The 21,249-nt window shown below is 44.5% G+C and overlaps 2 protein-coding genes across 2 annotated transcripts; both read left to right on the plus strand.

The window, feature by feature from the left end:
- The first annotated feature begins 17,346 nt into the window (after positions 1-17,346).
- LOC139835577 (uncharacterized) lies at positions 17,347-18,145 on the plus strand. The gene is made up of 3 exons (XM_071825442.1): positions 17,347-17,460; positions 17,581-18,084; positions 18,131-18,145. The coding sequence occupies exons 1-3, from the start codon at positions 17,347-17,349 to the stop codon at positions 18,143-18,145; spliced, it is 633 nt and encodes a 210-aa protein (XP_071681543.1).
- Positions 18,146-18,738: 593 nt separating this feature from the next.
- On the plus strand, positions 18,739-20,474 carry LOC127330205 (two-component response regulator ORR5). The gene is made up of 5 exons (XM_051356491.1): positions 18,739-19,235; positions 19,474-19,520; positions 19,638-19,715; positions 19,828-19,898; positions 20,042-20,474. Exons 1-5 carry the CDS (start codon positions 19,010-19,012, stop codon positions 20,127-20,129), a joined length of 510 nt encoding a protein of 169 aa, XP_051212451.1. The 5' UTR covers positions 18,739-19,009; the 3' UTR covers positions 20,130-20,474.
- Positions 20,475-21,249: the final 775 nt, after the last annotated feature.

Genomic DNA, 21,249 nt, shown 5'->3' on the forward strand with positions numbered 1-21,249 from the left:
AGAAAACAGCAAGCAATTCTTTTGGACTTTTAATAGAACTAGGTGGCAAACTATTATACCAGGTTTTAGCGTCATCCTTTAATGAGAATGGAAAGATTTTAGCAACAAAGTAAGTACGCTTCTTAACATCATCAGAAAACAAACTACTCAAAGTAGATAACTCAGTCATGTGTTCAACAGCACTTTCTTTTTCAGTACCACAAAAAGGTGTTTTCTCAACAATAGCTATATGAGATAGATCAAGAGAAAAATCATAATCTTTATCCCTAATGTTTATAGGAGATGTGGCAAATTTAGGATCAGGAGACAGTTTATATCTAACAGTATGTTCTGCAAGCAACTTTTTAATTTTTCTTGCATCAGTAGTAGCATTGCATTTTTCAATAAAATCATCATTAAGCTCCACATAATCTTCCTCAGGATCATCACTAAAATAATCAAGTTCAGGTGAACTAACAGGTGTAGTAGCATTAGGAGTTTCAGTATTTTCAATTTGTCTAGACCTAGCAATTGTAGCATCTAGAAAAGATCCCAATGAACCACTATCATCAAGCACAGCAGAAACATTATCAATATTATGAGAGTGTTCAGATTCAGCAGATGTACCCGCATGCGAAGCATGTGGCAGTGAAACAAGTTTATCAATCACAGATGGTGAATCAAGAGCAGCAGAGGTATTCAGAATTGTACCTTTTCTTGTAGTGGATGGTAATATGGCGATCTTAGTATCGCGAGGTTTACCCATGATGGAGAATTTGCAGCGAACAATATTAATCCAAGTGAACTTCCAAATAAAGCTATGCTCCCGGCAACGGCGCCTTAAAATAGTCTTGATGACCCACAAGTATAGGGGATCGCAACAGTCTTCGAGGGAAGTAAAACCCAATTTATTGATTCGACACAAGGGGAGACAAAGAACACTTGGAAGCCTTAACAACGGAGTTGTCAATTCAGTTGCACCTGGAAACAGACTTGCTCGCAAGGGTTTATCAGTAACAGGTTTATAGCAGTAGCAGTAGTGAAATAACAGCAGCAGAGTAACAGAGACAGCAGTAGTGATTTTAGTAAACAGCAGGATTAAAATACTGTAGGCACGGGGACGGATAACGGGCGTTGCATGGATGAGAGAAAATCATGTAACAATCATAGCAGGGCATTTGCAGATAATAATAAAACGGTGTCCAAGTACAAAGCAATCAATAGGCATGTGTTCCATATATAGTCGTGCGTGCTCGCAATGAGAAACTTGCACAACATCTTTTGTCCTACCAGCCGGTGGCAGCCGGGCCTCAAGGGAAACTACTGGATATTAAGGTACTCCTTTTAATAGAGTACCGGAGCAAAGCATTAACACTCCGTGAACACATGTGATCCTCACATCGCTACCATTCCCTCCGGTTGTCCCGATTTCTCGTCACTGGGCCATCGGTTCCGGACAGCGACATGTGTATACAACTTATAGGTAAGACCATAAACAATGATTATCTTGATGAAACAATAACATGTTCAGATCTGAGATCATGGCACTCGGGCCCTAGTGACAAGCATTAAGCATAACAAGTTGCAACAATATCATCAAAGTACCAACTACGGACACTAGGCACTATGCCCTAACAATCTTATGCTATTACATGACCAATCTCATCCAATCCCTACCATCCCCTTCGGCCTACAGCGGGGGAATTACTCACACATGGATGGGGGAAACATGGCTGGTTGATGTAGAGGCGTTGGCGGTGATGGCGGCGATGATCTCCTCCAATTCCCCGTCCCGGCGGAGTGCCAGAACGGAGACTTCTGGCTCCCGCGACGGAGTTTCGCGATGTGGCGGCGTTCTGGAGTGTTTCTGGCGACTTCGACTTCTTTTCTGGCGTTTTTAGGTCGAGGCCGATAAATAGTCCGAAGGAGGGCGTCGGAGGCCGGCCGAGGGGGCCACACCACAGGGCCGCGCGGGCCCCCCCTGGGCCGCGCCGCCCTATGGTGTGGGGCCCTCGGGCCTCCACTTCAATTTCCCTTCTGGCTCCGTTAGTTTCCTGGGAAAATAGGGCCTTCTGCATAAATTCCGAGGTTTTTCCCGAAAGTTGGATTTCTGCACAAAAACGAGACACCAGAGCAGTTCTGCTGAAAACAGCGTTAGTCCGTGTTAGTTGCATCCAAAACACACAAATTAGAGGCAAAACAATAGCAAAAGTGTTCGGGAAAGTAGATACGTTTTGGACGTATCAGGCAAGCAAACCAAGCAAACACTGAAGCAATCCTCTACACAAACAAAGAATCTAGGAACTGGAGTGAGGTATAAACAAGATCATCCTGAGCAAAACCATGTTTTGCTCATAAATAAGCATACTATGCATTACAGGAGCACGGAAGGGTAGAATACCCTGTTTGTGTTATCATCTGGCTACATAGTCAGTTGGTGCAAGCAAATGGGAGAGGCCAATAGGAAATCATCCGAGGGGAACAGTAGTTATGTCAATCAGTGGCACAACTAAGGAAATCCAGCAAAGGATGGATTCATAGCTAGCCTAGCCCAACTCACCTAGCACCTACAGCTAGAATACCATCAGACAGATAGGCAACTTGTGCCTATTTTTGTTTGTCAACAGTAAAGCTCACTGGAAATCCAACATGGAATTGCCAGAGATGCATACACAAAGCCACAGCAAGCCACAGAGAGGGGGAGCTACCCATGACAGCATCACAGAGCTGCCAGGGCCACCTCAACCCACAACCAACACTTGAAACCACCACATCATCACCCAGTAGGGTTCAGAAGTGGGCTAGGGTACCAACCAGTGGTTGACATCCAGCTAGCCCTAACAAATTTATTGAAATGATCATCACTGAATCACAGTTCACATCATTCATCCATTTAATAAAGCAAGATAAACAGATAAATGAATTACACAAGCAATTGATGCACCAGAGCCTTGCAGATGATCCAATGGATCTTTGCAAGCATCAACTGATGCTTGAGCAAGCACCATCACACACAGGCCAAGCCTGTGTGATGCATACACAGCACAGAGTGAGCACCAGATAGCCACAGAAGGAAGCACAGCAGTTAATCATCAAGCAACTGATGATCATATGATCATCAGAGCTTGCTAGCACCTATTACAGGTTGCTATAGCCAAGCATAGCATCAGTAAATAGCCAACTACTGAAGAATTACACCCAAGCCAACACTGAATAAACAGATACATAATTAATGACTTTATGATTGTATCCAGAAGTACATCAAAGGTATGATGTACCACTGGATCAAGATACACATGTAAAGCACACATCATTCATCACTGGATAGTACTGTTAAGCCAACAATAATGCCCAATTAAGCATGCTCATAAAATTAAGCACAAGATATGGCACATCAGAGCACTGGCACTTGCAAATTTGCAAGAGTTATACACAGTCATTAAGCCAGGGCAACATAATTGAATACACCTGAGTGACTAGCAAGAATAGTAACAAGAACAGAGTAACAGGGATTGAATTAAGCAAGAAATGCAAGCATAAGTAAGCACATAGCCTAGGAATTGTTACACAGAATCATGTATAGCATGGCAGGGAAGTATAGCGGTAGTAACCATGGCAGTAGCAAGGCAGGGCTGCACAAGGTAGCATCACAAGCGCATGCATGGCCACGGAAGCAATGGCCAAGGCCAGTGGAGCGCAGCAGCAGCACAGCAACCCAGCACAGCAGCACATGCGCAGGCGAGCAAGGCACAGCAGCAGCGCATCAGCACGGCAAGCATCTCTACGTGGAGATGCAGGCCGATGACCGAGCAAGACGCAGAGGAGGAGGGGAGAAGGGAGTAGAGCAGAGAGGGAGAGAAGGAGGCGACGTAGCACTTACAGGTGGCGTGAGGCGATGAGCGCGGCCATGGCGGCCACGACAGCACACGCCGAGGGCGCGGCAGCGCCAGGCCAGGCCAGGCCATGGCGGCACCGCAGTGCCCGGCACCACCACGGCAAGGCACGGCGACACCACGGCATCTGGAGCATCGGCGGCGACGAGATCGCCACGGCACTCCACGCCAGGCGACCAGAGGCGAAGGGCACGAGTCGAGGAGGCGGCGAAACACGAATCGAAGCGGAGGATCTGAAGCGCCATCGAACGGCGGTTCAGATGCGCTCCAGCTCACAGGCGGCGACGGCCGGAGTTGGCCGGAAGAATTCGGCGAAGGTGGCGGCGACATGGGCGTCGCGAGAGCGAGGGCTAGGGTTCGCGAGCGAGTGAAGGAGAAGGGGGCGGTGCATCCGACTGAGCCCAAGTGTGGCTCGGGTTAGGGTTAACCACTGGGCCACACTGACATGTGGGCCCAGGGGCAATTGGGACATTTCACAATTCCATAAAATACTGAAACTTTGAAAATGCATAGTAAATGTTAAATAGCTCTAAAAAAATAATTAAAAATATGAAAATCACTCAGTATAAAATTCTCTATCATAATAAAATATGAAATTGAATTTTTGAAGATAAACAAGAATAAGTTCAAATTTGATGATTTAAATAATCATTTAAATCATACCCTATATTTTCAATAATGAAAATAAGTCCATAAATCCTTTTGGACTTTAAAAACACCTTGACAACATTTCAAGGTTGTATTTTACCCTAAATAGAGTATCCCTAAATTATTCTTAGTATTAACCTCTCACATGAAATAATAAGACATCGGAAGGGGGGAACAAACCCTAAAACTGGAATCATGCATAAATGCCTCTTTAACCATTGCCCTTATCGGACAATGATGCTATTTTTCAGAAACAGAGGACAAGGGTCAGTCCACACCATCCAACTGCAACACTTTGCAGTGTTCAAGCAAGTTCATCACTTGCTCATGTCATTCGAGTATTTTTTACCAAATTACTTGCAAAGTACTATGTTTATCACTATTGCATAAAAAGCAAAACCACTATTTTCATAACTATGAATATGACTAAGTGGTTGGCAATGGAACCATGGATTGTGTTGACATGGTGGAGGTTCCATTGCAATGGGTTTATATCCATCTAGGATTAAACAACAAATGTCGTCCAGTGATTCTTGTGCCGTAACACCCTTATTAACCATAAGATCCGGAGTGGGACGGAGTAGTCAAAAGTGTTTCCACCTCTCGTACATCAACGGATGCGCTTACCGTATACACTTGATCTCGAGGGACAAGCGGTGGGGTGGGGATCCCATTCTAATTCCCCACGGTAATGTGGTCTATGATGGGTTGCATTGGCCAGCGAAGGACCATGGTTGCGACCTGGTAGTTGTCGAGGTCGGAAGATATCCTAGTGGTATAGCCCGGCGAGGACCCAAGGTCGGATTTGCAACAACGGGTGGGTGTGCGAGGTAGCGTAGGAACATGACTGGCTAGACCTTATACCGGGCCTCACACCGAAGGAAGTGTGGACGGGAAAGCTGCCCGGTTGGCACCAAGGTTAAGATCTCTTATGGGTAAAGCAACACACCTCTGCAGAGTGTAATGAATCGTGACCTGTCACTCCTTGTTCCGGGATTTGGAACTGCGAACGCTGCCGGAAAGGAACTCCATGAAGTTCTAGTGAACCGGTGAAGGCTGACGGACATAGTTCTTGAAATAAAAGCAACCTCTTGAAGAAATGTTTATCAAAACTTGCATTGGTATTAGACTTTCTGGTCTAATATCGTAGCTAGTGCATTAAACACCTCTTTTCTATAATGAACTTGTTGAGTACGCTCGCACTCATACCACTCTTAAATCCCCTGCTTAGATTGTCTGAACCATCTGGAGGAGGACAACGACAACCCTGAAGGAGCCGAGATCATCGGCTATGAAGAACCAGACCTCTCTGGAGGTGTTGAAGGTGTAGACTACCTTATAGTCTACGGAACCGGGGAGGGTTCCGGAGGAGAGCAAGTTTAGACCGACCAAGTAGTAGTAGTATCCGAGCAGTACAAACTCTTAGTACTTAACTGCTCGAGGGAATAAATGTATCACCTAGTAAGACTTTCATATTGTAAGCTAAGATGGGTTCGCCTCGAACCCAGGAGTATCCCTCTTAGGACCCAAGAGGAGCTCTGAGACGATATGTACATTATGCTTGTAATAATAAATGAATGAGTTATGGACCTGCTATGTTCTGTTGTACTACTCTGAGGGATGTAATATTTGCGGATTGGTACTTCGTGAATGTTATATCAACGACTAGCATACTACAACATGCAGTGGTATGCACGGTCACCACATAGAGGTCAAAGATATCCCTCTCAAGCAACCCTGCAATCACGATACAAGAAGTCTCTTGTGTTCCCAACACACCTAATACGCTTGTCAGATGTATAGGTGCACTAGTTCGGCGAAGAGATAGTGAATACAAGTAATATGGATGAATATGAGTGGCAATAACAATCTGAATTAAATATGGCAGCGAGTAAATATGTAGCAGAACAGTAAATAAACGGAGATTCGATATTTGGAAACAAGGCCTAGGGATCCTACTTTCACTAGTGGACACTCTCAACATTGCAATCATAATTGAATATAAATATAAGCACTTCATCATACTACTCTCTTTATTGGATAGAGAACTCAAATTCATTGGGCAAGTGTGCAAAAGCACACCTCAAAGGTGTATTCCCGAGTACTAATAAACACCCCACACCGTCACCGTGAGAATTCATAGGAGGTACTAACACACCACAATTCATAAGGGAGTTACACACGGTGTACACACCATTACACCGAGGTCACAGTAACTCCAAAGTTCACATAATTAAGCACTTGAATAGCATATGACATCTAGATTACAAAGCTCATCATATGGATCTCAATCATGTAAGGCAGCTCATGAGATCATTGTATTGAAGTACATGGGAGAGAGAGATTAACCACATAGCTACCGGTAGAGCCCTCAGCCTCGGGGGAGAACTACTCCCTCCTCATCATGGGAGACAGCGATGGCGATGAAGATGGCGGTGGTTTCGATGGAGATGACTCCGGGGGCAATTCCCCGTCCCGGCAGGGTGCCGGAACAGAGACTTCTGTCCCCCGAAACAGAGTTTCGCGATGGCGGCGGCGTCACAGTAAGTTTTCTGGAGTTTCGTCAATCGGTATCGAAGTTTTAGGTCACGAGGGGTCTTATAGGCGAAGAGGCGGCCTCGGAGGGGCCCCAGGGCGCCCTCCCCATAGGCCAGCGCGGCCAGGGGCCTGCCCGCGCGGCCCTGTGGTGTGGGGGCCCTGGGCCTCCTCTCCGGGTCCCCTTCGGTGTCCTGGTCCGTCTCGGTGAAATATGATGTTTGGCCATTGTTTCGTCGAATTCCGAGAATATTGCCCGAACAACCTTTCTGGAACCAAAAACAGCAGAAAACAGGAACTGGCACTTCAGCATTTTGTTAATAGGTTAGTTCCGGAAAACGCATAAAACATTATAAAGTGTGAGCAAAACATGTAGGTATTGTCATAAAACAAGCATGGAACATCAGAAATTATGGATACGTTGGAGACGTATCAGCATCCCCAAGCTTAGTTCCTACTCGCCCTCGAGTAGGTAAACGATAAAAAGAATAATTTCTGTAGTGACATGCTACTTACATAATCTTGATCATACTATTGTGAAGCATATGAGATGAATGAAGTGACTCAAGGCAATGATCTATAGTTGCTAACAAATAGATAACATATAGCAAAACTTTTCATGAATAGTACTTTTGAGACAAGCATCAATAAGTCTTGCATAAGAGTTAACTCATAAAGCAATAAATTCAAAGTAAAGGCATCGAAGCAACACAAAGGAAGATATAAGTTTCAGCAGTTGCTTTCAACTTTCAACATGCATATCTCATGGATAATTGTCAACACAAAGTAATATGATGAATGCAAATAAGCAAGTATGTAGGAATCAATGCACAGTTATCACAAGTGTTTGCTTCTAAGATAGAAAGAAGTAGGTAAACTGACTCAACATAAAAGTAAAAGAATGGCCCTTCGCAGAGGGAAGCAGGGATAAAATCATGTGCTAGAGCTTTTCAAGTTTTGAAATCATAAAGAGAGCATAAAAGTAAAGTTTTGAGAGGTGTTTGTTGTTGTCAACGAATGGTAGTGGGCACTCTAACTCCCTTGCCAAGCAGACTTTCAAAGAGCGGCTCCCACGAAGGACGTTATCTCTACCACCAAGGTAGATCATCCCTCTTCTCTTTTGTTTACACATGTACTTTAGTGTAGTTTATTTTTATTTTTGGGTGACACTCCTTCCAACCTTTGCTTTCACAAGCCATGGCTAACCGAATCCTCGGGTGCCTTCCAACAATCACATACCATGAAGGAGTGTCTATTTATTTTAGTTTTATTTAGGTGACACTCCTCCCCACCTTTGCTTTCTCAAGCCATGGCTAACCGAATCCTCGGGTGCCTTCCAACCTTTCACATACCATGAAGGAGTGTCTACTTGCAAAATTAAGTTGCTTACTGATGAATCAGAGCAAAACATGTGAAGAGAATTATTAATGAAGGTTAATTAATTGGGGCTGGGAACCCCGTTGCCGGCTCTTTTTGCAAAATTATTGGATAAGCGGACGAAGCCACTAGTCCATTGGTGAAAGCTGCCCAACAAGATTGAAAGATAAAACACCACATACTTCCTCATGAGCTATAAAACATTGACACAAATAAGAGATAGTAAATTTTGAATTGTTTAAAGGTAGCACATGAAGTATTTACTTGGAATGGCAGAGAAATACCATGTAGTAGGTAGGTATGGTGGACACGAATGGCATAGTTTTTGGCTCAAGGATTTTGGATGCACGAGAAGTATTCCCTCTCGATACAAGGCTTAGGCTAGCAAGGTTGTTTGAGGCAAACACAAGTATGAACCGGTACAGCAAAACTTACATAAGAACATATTGCAAGCATTATAAGACTCTACACTGTCTTCCTTGTTGTTCAAACCCTCACCAGAAAATATCTAGACTTTAGAGAGACCAATCATGCAAACCAAATGTCAACAAGCTCTACGGTATTTCTTCATTAATAGGTGCAAAGTACATGATGCAAGAGCTTAAACATGATCTATATGAGCACAACAATTGCCAAGTATCAAATAATTCAAGACATTATACCAATTACCATATGTAGCATTTTCTGTTTCCAACCATATAACAATTAACGAAGCAGTTTCAACCTTCGCCATGAACATTAAGAATAAAGCTAAGAAGATATGTGTTCATATGCAACAGCGGAGCGTGTCTCTCTCCCACACAAGGAATGCTAGGATCCGATTTTATTCAAACAAAAACAAAAACAAAAACAAAAACATACGGACGCTCCAAGTAAAGCACATAAGATGTGACTGAATAAAAATATAGTTTCAATAGAAGAAACCTGATAAATTGTTGATGAAGAAGGGGATGCCTTGGGCATCCCCAAGCTTAGATGCTTGAGTCTTCTTTAAATATGCAGGGATGAACCACGGGGGCATCCCCAAGCTTAGACTTTTCACTCTTCTTGATCATATTGTATCATCCTCCTCTCTTGATCCTTGAAAACTTCCTCCACACCAAACTCAAAACAAACTCATTAGAGGGTTAGTGCATAATCAAAAATTCACATATTCAGAGGTGACATAATCATTCTTAACACTTCTGGACATTGCACAAAGCTACTGAAAGTTAATGGAACAAAGAAATCGATCCAACATAGCAAAACAGGCAATGCGAAATAAAAGGCAGAATCTGTCAAAACAGAACAGTCTGTAAAGTCGAATTTTTCTGGGGCACTAAACTTTCTCAGATGAAAATGCTCAAATTGAATGAAAGTTGCGTACATATCTGAGGATCACTCACGTAAATTGGCAGATTTTTCTGAGTTACCTACAGAGAATACTACTCAAATTCGTGACAGCAAGAAATCTGTTTCTGCGCAGTAATCCAAATCTAGTATCAACCTTACTATCAAAGAGTTTACTTGGCACAACAATGCAATAAAATAAATATAAGGAGAGGTTGCTACAGTAGTAACAACTTCCAAGACACAACAAAACAGTAGCAAAATAAAAACATGGGTTATCTCCCAAGAAGTGCTTTCTTTATAACCATTAAGATGGGCTCAGTAGTTTTAATTATGCACTCGCAAGAAATAAGAGTTGAAGCAAAAGAGAGCATCAAAAAGCAAATTAAAAACAAATTTAAGCCTAACCCACTTCCTATGAAAAGGAATCTTGTAAATAAACAAATTCATGAAGAAAAAAGTGACAAGCATAGGAAGGCAGCACAAGCGCAACTTCAAGATTCTCAACATAAAGAGGGGAAACTTAATATTATTAAGATGCATATAACCATGTTTCCCTCTCTCATAATAACTTTCAGTAGCATCATTGATGAAATCCAGAATATAACCATCACTTAAAACATTCTTATCATGGTTCATATGCATAAAAGTATCATTAATTTTGGCATAAGAAGAATTCTTCTCATTAATAGTAATTGGAGCAGGATCATTATCAAGAATTTGAACATGGTAAACAAGTTGCATACTAAGGGAATTGTTTTTGGCAATCCAATCATAACTATGACAAGTTTCATAAGGATAGTTATAACCCATATCATAGCATTCTTTATAATGATTATCAAAAATTGGCAGCATAGTGTCATCATAAGAAATAGAATAGTTATCTTTCACAGTATGTTCATCTGTGACCATACCATCATTGTTACTAGAAGGAGATGTATCAAACATATAATCATCAGTAGCAAAAGGATTTTCAAACACCTCATCCCCAAGCTTAGAGCTTTCTATATCATTATGGGAGGAAGCATGGATAGTACTGATACTATGGCAATTATTAACATCATCATTTTCAGAATTAGTTTCCCAGAGATTTTCATATCAAAAGTAGTGTGCTCTTTCAAATCATGATCACTAATGTAGGTAAAGGGCATAGGAAGATCATTGTACTCAGATTCATTATCATAATAATCATCAGGAGCAACATACTTACGGTTACCTATCGTTATCTCATACACGCGGGGATATACCGTTACCTCTTTCTTTTTATTCCCCATCTTCTTCTTCTTCGTTCCCTTCTTCTTGTTCCCTTTGGGAGGAAGAGGCTTGAAGAGAGGCTCCTCCACATAACCTGATTTATTTCCGGAAACAATAGAAGAAACTTTGGAGGATTCCTCCTTTTCATTAATAAGTTCAAAACACACAGCGGTCCTATCATATTTTGGCAAAGTGTCATCTTCTAAAATATTCCGTAGGTAAGTATTTGTATGGCAATTATTAATGCAATAAAAAAACACCCATGCAGGACATCATCAATATCAAGATCACTCACATGTAACAAAGAGATTTTTCTTGATAACTCTTCACACCACAAAAATAAAGTAAGTTCATCATGCTGATTAGGAGTAATTTCATCATCACAATACAAATTTGCAGCACTCATGGGGTTCGAATTATCATTGGAGGAGCATTGAAAATTAAAATGAGCCACTGATGTCTACGCACGCTTCTATTCCTGTAGACAGTGTTGGGCCTCCAAGAGCAGAGGTTTGTAGAACAGCAGCAAGTTTCCCTTAAGTGAATCACCCAAGGTTTATCGAACTCAGGGAGGAAGAGGTCAAAGATATCCCTCTCAAGCAACCCTGCAATCACGATACAAGAAGTCTCTTGTGTCCCCAACACACCTAATACACTTGTCAGATGTATAGGTCCACTAGTTCGGCGAAGAGATAGTGAAATACAAGTAATATGGATGGATATGAGTGGTAATAACGGTGCCAGAAAATAGCTTGCTGGCGTGCAGTTGATGGTGGTAATACTGCAGGAAGTAAAGATGCAGTAAAACAGTAAATAAGCGATGTTTGCAGTATTTGGAAACAAGGCCTAGGGATCATACTTTCACTAGTTGACACTCTCAACATTGATCACATAATAAAACCACTCTACACTCTCTTGTTGGATGATGAACACCATTAATTCTGTAGGGCTACAAGAGCACCTCAATGCCGGAGTTAACAAGCTCCACAACATTCGATGTTCATATTTAAATAACCTTAGAGTGCATGATAGACCAACACAATTATACCGAGTACTAACATAGCATGCACACCGTCACCGACAGACTATGAAAGGAGGAATATATCACATCAATACTATCATAGTAATAGTTAACTTCATAATCTACAAGAGATCACAATCATAAACTACGCCAAGTACTACATGATGCACACACTTTCACCATTACATCATGGAGGAGGAATAGAGTACTTTAATAACATCACTAGAGTAGCACATAGATTAATAGTGATACAAAGCTCATCATATGGATCTCAATCATGTAAGGCAGCTCATGAGATCATTGTATTGAAGTACATGGGAGAGAGATTAACCACATAGCTACCGGTACAGCCCTTAGCCTCGATGGAGAACTACTCCCTCCTCATGGGAGACAGCAGCGGTGATGAAGATGGCGGTGGTGTTGATGGAGATGCCTTCCGGGGGCACTTCCCCGTCCCGGCGGCATGCCGGAGCAGAGACTCCTGTCCCCCAGATCTTGGCTTCGCGATGGTGGCGGCTGCGTAACTTTTCTCGTCCCGTGGCTTATTCGTCTAGGGTTTTCGCGACGGAGACTTTATATAGGCGGAAGGGCAGCCTCGGAAGGGACCTGGGGGGGCCCACACACTAGGGGGCGCCCCCCTTGGCCACGCCGCCACCACGTGTGGGGCCTCCCTGGCTCCCCTCTGGCTCTCTGGAAGCTTCCGGGAAAAATAAGGTTCTAGGCGTTGATTTCGTCCAATTCCGAGAATATTTCTTTACTAGGATTTCTGAAACCAAAAACAGCAGAAAATAGGAACTGGCACTTCGGCATCTTGTCAATAGGTTAGTGCCAGAAAATGCATAAATATGACATAAAGTATGTATAAAACATGTGAATATCATCATAAAAGTAGCATGGAACATAAGAAATTATAGATACGTTTGAGACGTATCACCCACTCTATGGCAAAGTTCACAAATAAAAGGATAGAGGGCACAAACTTTTTTACCAAGATCATCTAGAGCCCTAGACCACTTTCTAGTTTTTTCATTCCTATGATGGATACAATATTCATCTTCGATTTGATTAATTCCACAAGGTCTATGCATTCCACAAAAATTAACATGCTTATAGAAAATAGCATTCTTAGGAGTTTGAGCATGTTCATTGCAATCATTATCAACAATTTCATCCTTCATGCAAGCATCTTTAAAAGGTTCATGATACTTATCAAAATTCTTCCTAGGCAATTCAAAATGAGAGGCAAAAGCTTTATAAAGATTTACAGCAACTTGAGAGTCAATACAATAAGTAGCACTCATATTTCGAAATTTACCAGTATCCATAAAAGTTTCAATGCATTCATAATCATAATTTATACCCAATTCTTTACCTTTGTCATTCTCCCAATCTTCAGTATTCTCCTGAATTCTTTCAAGAAGATCCCACCTAGCTTCAACCTCCTTGCTTGTGAAAGATCCCTCCAAACAGGCATCTAGATAGTCCTTGTATAAATGGGACATTTGAGCATTAGTGACTTCAATCTCCCCTATGCTTGGGAAATACTCTCTCCATCACGAGGATAAAAATTATAAATGTAATTCCTATCAATATGCACTTCATGAGGAGGATAAAATTTAGAATAAAAGAGAGATACAATTTCCTCCCAACCAAGAGAATGACTATTCTTCAGCAATTTATACCAATGCGCCGCTTTACCAGACAGCGAAATAGAGAATAGTTTCTTCCTCACTTCATCCATAGAGATACCTGCACACTTGAATAACCCGCATAATTCATGCAAAAACAGTAAATGATCTCCAGGATGGATAGTTCCATCCCCTTCATAACGGTTATCCATAACACGTTCAATAATTTTCATGGGTATCTTGAAAGCAGTACTTGCAGTAGGTGGATTTAAAATATCACAAGCATCATTAGAGTTATCGCATATGGGAGATAAAGTATTATCAGAGCAAATTTTCTCCCCTAAATATGGGAAGCTAAAAAGATCATAAAAACTAGCTTCCCCAAGCTTAGACTTCTCCATAGCATTAGCAGTAATTGCGTTCATACTAATAACATTGCTACTAGCATGCAAATAAGGTTCCATAGTTTTTTTAATTTTCGCATCAAACAATTCATGTCTTAACTCAGGAAAAAGATTAAAAAGCTCACTAAAAATTTTGTTGTTTCCCATTATGCCTAACTAGTGAAAAATAAAAACAAGAAACAAAAAGATGCAATTGCAGGATCTAAAGGAAATAGCTTCGAGCACTCACACACCGGCAACAGTGCTAGGAAATAGCTTAGTAGTCGGAGGATGTGAATAGCTTTTACCTTACCTCCCCGGCAACGGCGCCAGAAAATAGCTTGATGTCTACACACGCTTCTATTCCTGTAGACAGTGTTGGGCCTCCAAGAGCTGAGGTTTGTAGAACAGCAGCAAGTTTCCCTTAAGTGAATCACCCAAGGTTTATCGAACTCAGGGAGGTAGAGGTCAAAGATATCCCTCTCAAGCAACCCTGCAATCACGATACAAGAAGTCTCTTGTGTCCCCAACACACCTAATACACTTGTCAGATGTATAGGTGCACTAGTTCGGCGAAGAGATAGTGAAATACAAGTAATATGGATGAATATGAGTGGCAATAACAATCTGAAATAAATATGGCAGCGAGTAAACATGTAGCAGAACAGTAAATAAACGAAGATTCGATATTTGGAAACAAGGCCTAGGGATCCTACTTTCACTACTGGACACTCTCAACATTGCAATCATAATTGAATATAAATATAAGCACTTCATCATACTACTCTCTTTATTGGACAGAGAACTCAAATTCATTGGGAAAGTGTGCAAAAGCACACCTCAAAGGTGTATTCCCGAGTACTAATAAACACCCCACACCGTCACCGTGAGAATTCATAGGAGGTACTAACACACCACAATTCATAAGGGAGTTACAGACGGTGCACACACCATGACACCGAGGTCACAGTAACTCCAAAGTTCACATAATTAAGCACTTGAATATCATAGGACATCTGGATTACAAAGCTCATCATATATATGGATCTCAATCATGTATGGCAGCTCATGAGATCATTGTATTGAAGTACATGGGAGAGAGAGATTAACCACATAGCTACCGGTAGAGCCCTCAGCCTCGGGGGAGAACTACTCCCTCCTCATCATGGGAGACAGCGATGGCGATGAAGATGGCGGTGGTGTCGATGGAGATGACTCCGGGGACAATTCCCCGTCCCGACAGGGTGCCGGAACAGAGACTTCTGTCCCCCGAAACAGAGTTTCGCGATGGCGACGGCTTCACAGTAACTTTTCTGGAGTTTCGTCAATCGGTATCGAAGTTTTAGGTCACGAGTGGTCTTATAGGCGAAGAGGCGGCCTCGGAGGGGCACCATGGCGCCCTCCCCATAGGCCGGCGTGGCCAGGGGCCTGCCCGCGCGGCCCTGTGGTGTGGGGGCCCTGGGCCTCCTCTCCGGGTCCCCTTCGGTGTCCTGGTTCGTCTCGGTGAAATATGATGTTTGGCCTTTGTTTCGTCGAATTCCGAGAATATTGCCCGAACAGCCTTTCTGGAACCAAAAACAACAGAAAACAGGAACTGGCACTTCGGCATTTTGTTAATAGGTTAGTTCCAAAAAATGCATAAAAACATTATAAAGTGTGAGAAAAACATGTAGGTATTGTCATAAAACAAGCATGGAACATCAAAAATTATGGATATGTTGGAGACGTATCAGCGACATGTCGTGGCGGCCGTGGATGGAGCGGCGCATGGAGGCGCCGTTGCGAGGCAGATGGCGAGGCGGGAGGAGGGCCAGCCTGGGAGCTTCCACCTCTTCCCGGCGTGGGGTGGAAGGGTGCTGGCGGGAGGGGGGCCGTGGGGCGGGAGGCCGACGGGGAGGAGGATTGGGGAAAATGAGGATAGAAAAGGGATGGGGTTGGGGGCAGCTACAATGTATTGCGCGATAAGTTCAGACGTCGGTGAGTTGTGAAATTCGATTTGAGCTTCACAACCCAACCTGGTCGAGAGGACTTTTTCGTATGAGATGGACACTGCTGAGATGACCCAACCCAGCCTAACAAACAACAAACTTGATACCTATGCAATGAGCACTGGAGAGTTGATAAATCCGGCCAAATGCTCTATCATGTTCGGGGACTCATGCCCGATTGGACGCCGTATAGAGATAAAATCTTGTCTACAGGTTACACAGGAAAACTTTGAGACCAAATACCTCGGGCTGCCCACACCGGAAGGGAGGATGCATAAGAGGAAGTTTCAAAGCTTCCAGGCCAAATTGGCTAAGTGCTTGGTCTAGTGGGACAAGTCACAGGCAGCCAAAAAGATTTTGATCAAGTCCATTGCCCAAGCTCTCACTGTTTATGTTATGGGGGTCTTCAAACTTGGACCTATGCGATGAACTCACAAAAATGATTAGGAGATATTGGTGGGGGGCTGAGAACGGCAAGAGGAAAACACATTGGCTCGGTTGGGATAGTATGCTCCGACCCAAGTCTCAAGGTGGTGTTGGCTTCAGGGATATGCGCCTTTTCAATCAAGCGCTGCTTGCTAGACAAGCATGGAGGCTCATACAATTTCCACATACCTTGTGTGCTCAGCTACTAAAGGTGAAATATTACCCTAAAGGATCTTTAATTGACACTGTTTTCACAGGGAATGGATCCACTACGTGGCATGCCATTGAGTATGGCCTGGAGTTACTAAAACAAGGCGTTATTTGGCGGGTGGGTAATGGAGCGCAAATCCATGCATGGCGAGACCCATGGATACCCCGTGACACAACCCTCCTTGCTCGGCCTCCCCAGCGTCGATGTCGATATCGATGGGTAGCTGATTTCATGCTGCCAGATGGCACATGGAATGAAGAGCGCATCAGGTACTTCTTCGCAGAGGAGGATGTAACGGACATTTTAAAAATCCAGACATCAAGGCGGAATGAGAGTGACTTTGTTGCGTGGCATCCGGAGAAGCGGGGCATGTTCACGGTAAGAAGTGCCTATTGGTTGGCTTTTGATGTGGCTAATAGAGGGCAACAATGGGGAGCCTCGAGTCGCAGACCTGACGGTGAGCGGCCCCTATTGGAAACTGATATGGAATAGCCCAGTACCTCCCAAAGTTAAACTCATCATCTGGCGTATATGCCGCAATGGACTAGCAACGCAGAAGAACATGGCGTCTAGAAGAATGGCGATGACAAGTTTGTGTCAGATCTGTGGCTGTGAGGACGAAGACACATTCCACATATTCGTGAGGTGCCCACAAGCTCGCGCCCTTGCTAGCGATGAAGGAAGAATGGGAGCTCCCGGAGGATGATGTGCTGCTGCCGACGGGGAAGGAATGGCTACTCCAGGTGCTCGCTACCATACCAGAACCCCAGCGTGCAAGGACAATGTTGGTTCTATGGCGGATTTGGCACAATCATAATGAGATGATGCATAACAAGCCGTGTCCCTCAATCGAAGACTCACGTCGCTTTCTGCTAAGCTACCTTAATTCCTTGTTGCTCATCAAACAGTTTCCTGCTGCTGACGTGGTGAAGGGTAAGATGGTTGTTGATTCTAATGCAGGTTTTCGAGCCAAGACCGAGGACCAGGATGGTAGGCACAAGGCGCGGCAAGGATGGACTGCTCCAGTCCAGGGTAGTGCTAAGTTGAATACTGATGGCTCATTCCTAAGCACTAATGCGGCTGGAACGGGCATGGTGCTGAGGGATCATCAGGGAGCCGTCGTCGCTGCGGCTTGTCGCGAGGTAACTCATTGTAGAGATGCAACGGAAGCCGAACTGATGGCGATCGAGGAAGGAGTGCAACTGGGCCTCTTGTGGACGACACAACCGTTCACCGTCGAGACAGATTGTTCTGAAGCAGTTGAACTCCTTAAAGAGTCCACACCAAATACATCCATGTATGCGTTCAGAGTTGCTTTCATTCGTGATTTATTAAAGGAAAGGGATATATCTGTAGTCAAAATCAGCCGTGAGGCCAATATGGCAAGCCACGAGCTAGCAAAGATAGGCAGGGTTAGTCATAGATCAGATGTTTGGTTTATGAACTTTCCCCCGGCAGTATGTCGGGCGCTAGACCATGATTGTAATCCTCCTATTAATTAATATATTTCCCTTTCCCCGCAAAAAAAAAAAAGCTATGTTAAGATGAGAATATCTGGATTCATCAGCCTACCAAACAGACCCCACACCCATAACTTGCAAGAAAGTGGGCCGAGAGAGGAGGTGATATGGCCCCCACTTCCGATTCAAAGTCCAATGGGCGCATCGTACGGGACATAGTACTGTCGGGTACGAACGAAGCTGCTGCGTGCCGGGGCAGGGCGGGAAGAGGAGATACCGCTGCAGCGGATAAGCATGAGATACGATCCAGACCGACGGCGATACGGTTCAATGAGATTAGGTTCCTGCCCCGCGCGCGCGCGGCAACCGCACGACAGCGCGATCAGAAAGAGAGAGAGAGAGGGGGGGCAGGAGGTCGCCATGAACATTCACTCACATGATCCTACAGCGGATCACAGGCAGGCAGGGGCAGGGGAACCGCGGCTGTCCTCGCGCGCGGCATGCAAGCAGCAGGGCGTCGTGAATTGATGCCGATCATCATCATATATTAATTGCGGAATACTCCGTATCTGATACGATGGATCATGATATGAGATTTATATATGAATGCGAGAGATGCTACTGGCGCCCGAGCGTGCGTGCGTGCGGCGAGGGCGGCGTCCACCACCCACCACCGACTCCACGGCCGCGGAAAAGATTTTACGTACCGCCGCAGCGATCTCTGACCCGATCCGCCGAATCAATCAGCTGCTTCCTTGCCGTGCTCTCTGATCCCCTTTATATATAAGCAGCGCCACACCGCCACCTCAGGTCTGGATCGATTGCTTTCGTGTTGATTACCTTTGGGGGAAAGAGACACGCACAGATAGATCGATCGATGGAGGTGACGGCGGAATGCGGACGAGGTGGAGAGGGTTGCTGCCGCGCCGGCGGTGAGGAGGCCAAGGAGAAGTACTGTGCCAAGGCCGACAGGACGGCGCAGGTGGTGCCTCTAGACGATGCCGCGGCCCAAGAGGTGATGCCGCCGTACGTCATGACCGTCGACGACAGCTCCGTCGACCGCGCCCTAGTCACCGCGCTGCTCCGACGATCCAAGTACCGAGGTACGTACCTAGCTAGTAGTAGTTCTGAAATGTGCGCTGTTTTGTAGTACAAAAACGCTAATGTTCAGTAATTAGGTTAGATCCCCTGATTCTTTCTTTCACCTAAACACAGAGGATTGCAAAGAATAAGGATTACCATTTTATTGTTAACATTTCTTGGAGGTTGCATTGCCATGCCATTCCAATCTTCTCTTCTAATGTGCCCCGTGTGTGTGCTAACTGAACTTTCTTGGTGCAGTCACTGCCGTGGACAGCGGCAAGCGGGCGCTGGAGATGCTAGACTCGGTATGTATTGACACATCTGCCACGCATTCTTCTGTAATAATAGATTCGATTCTTTCTTCCATCGATCAAACCTGTTTCTGTTGACCTTGTGTAATCGAAATGCCGTTCTTGATCCAGGAGCCCAACGTGAGCATGATCATCACGGACTACTGGATGCCGGAGATGACCGGGTACGACCTGCTCAAGAAGATCAAGGTATATATACATGCATGTTTCTGCCCAGATTTAAGATTTACATCCTATAAGCTCAAACTAATCGCTACTATAGGGACCCCAAGTTTCTCACACGGTATATATACAAATGCAGGAATCGTCGGAGCTGAAGCAGATTCCCGTGGTGATCATGTCTTCAGAGAACGTGCCCACGAGGATCACCAGGTCCGTTTTCTCCGGCAACCACCTGATCAGATCCATGATATCTCATTCTTAATTCTGCCTCGCTGCTCTGCAGTTTCGATCTGTCCCGTGCTAGTATAAGACTTGGTTCACATTTTACACCGTGATTCTTAATTGTTTTTCAGATGCTTGGAAGAAGGCGCGGAGGAGTTTCTGCTCAAGCCCGTCAGGTCGTCGGACATCTCCCGCATATCCAACCGGATGCTGCAGTGAAACTCAACGGCGGTGTCCAGTCCGGTCGTCACCTTGTCCCTGGTTGTGCACGGACCCTGGTACGACGTAGGGATCAATCGAGGGAAATCACGAGGAGTGGCCTTGAGGAAGAAGATTTCAATATAACGAGGACCGGACACCTTCGATTTGTTTGAGTGGTTCTTTGCCCGCATTTACCTCTAGAACCAGCTGAGATTAGTCGTAGGCCTCTAGTTTAATTGTTTTTTAGGGAGTGTCTATTTATGGCAAATTAATATTTCCAAGTCTTTGGTGTTGGATGTCAAATTTTGATCTAACAGTCAGTTCACTTTTTTTTTGTAGAAATCGTGTGGAACTTTATATTTAGATATGTGTGCAGTTCTTAGCAAATCCGTTATTTTACTTTAAGAAGAATAAAAAAATTGTTGAGAAATTTCATCCTCAACCTAGGTGATGGAGCATATGGATTTACTCAAGTCCTCAAGAAAACATTCATGTCGAGAGATCTCCTCACAAAGCCATACATTGCCACCCCATGCTAATTTAAACAGAAGACCGTAGCCTTGCACAGTGATAGAAAGAGCTGAAAACCAGCCAACAAGAAATGAAAACAACAAGCGCACAGAGAAAAAGAACATGAGGAACAACTTGAGCTTTGTATCCATTGTCCAGCCTTGCAGTTCGGGCTGCAGAGGAAGCGAAGTTGGTGAAGAAGAACGCCATTAAGGGCTCGCACCATCGTCGACCTTCAGAGGCCAAGTAACACCCCAGCGCCATCCGTTTCCACCTCCGAAAGTAAGCTCTCTGCTTTCTTGCCCTGGATCGGAGGGCACCGCACCTGTCCGGAGGTAGACCGCTCTCCCTGAGCACGTATCGGCAATGGAAGCAGGGGAGGAAAACTCCGAGCACTCGCCGCACCACGCCGCCACCCACAAACATCACTGCCGCTCGCAGCACCAACCACCACACCAAACCAAGCTGTCGGAGAAGACACTGAAGATGCAACCAACCAACGCCGCGCTAGTCCACACACCCCGCTATCTCAAGGCGGCATCTCCAACAAGGGAACGGCGCCAGAACACCGCCGCCACCCAAACTGAAGCTTTGGGCTTTCACCCGAGGTATGTAGGTCAAGTAGGGA

The sequence above is a fragment of the Lolium perenne genome, chromosome 2 (genome assembly GCF_019359855.2).
Source record: "Lolium perenne isolate Kyuss_39 chromosome 2, Kyuss_2.0, whole genome shotgun sequence".
Classification (NCBI taxonomy): domain Eukaryota; kingdom Viridiplantae; phylum Streptophyta; class Magnoliopsida; order Poales; family Poaceae; genus Lolium; species Lolium perenne.

Bases quoted from the DNA above. Each gene is read 5' to 3' on its own strand.
- LOC139835577 (XM_071825442.1), top strand. From the start codon at position 17,347: ATGAAGGAAGAATGGGAGCTCCCGGAGGATGATGTGCTGCTGCCGACG. The intron at 17,461-17,580 runs GTTCTATGGCGG...CTCATCAAACAG, and splicing joins AGCGTGCAAGGACAATGTTG to TTTCCTGCTGCTGACGTGGT.
- LOC127330205 (XM_051356491.1), top strand. From the start codon at position 19,010: ATGGAGGTGACGGCGGAATGCGGACGAGGTGGAGAGGGTTGCTGCCGC. The intron at 19,236-19,473 runs GTACGTACCTAG...TTCTTGGTGCAG, and splicing joins CCGACGATCCAAGTACCGAG to TCACTGCCGTGGACAGCGGC. The intron at 19,899-20,041 runs GTCCGTTTTCTC...ATTGTTTTTCAG, and splicing joins GTGCCCACGAGGATCACCAG to ATGCTTGGAAGAAGGCGCGG.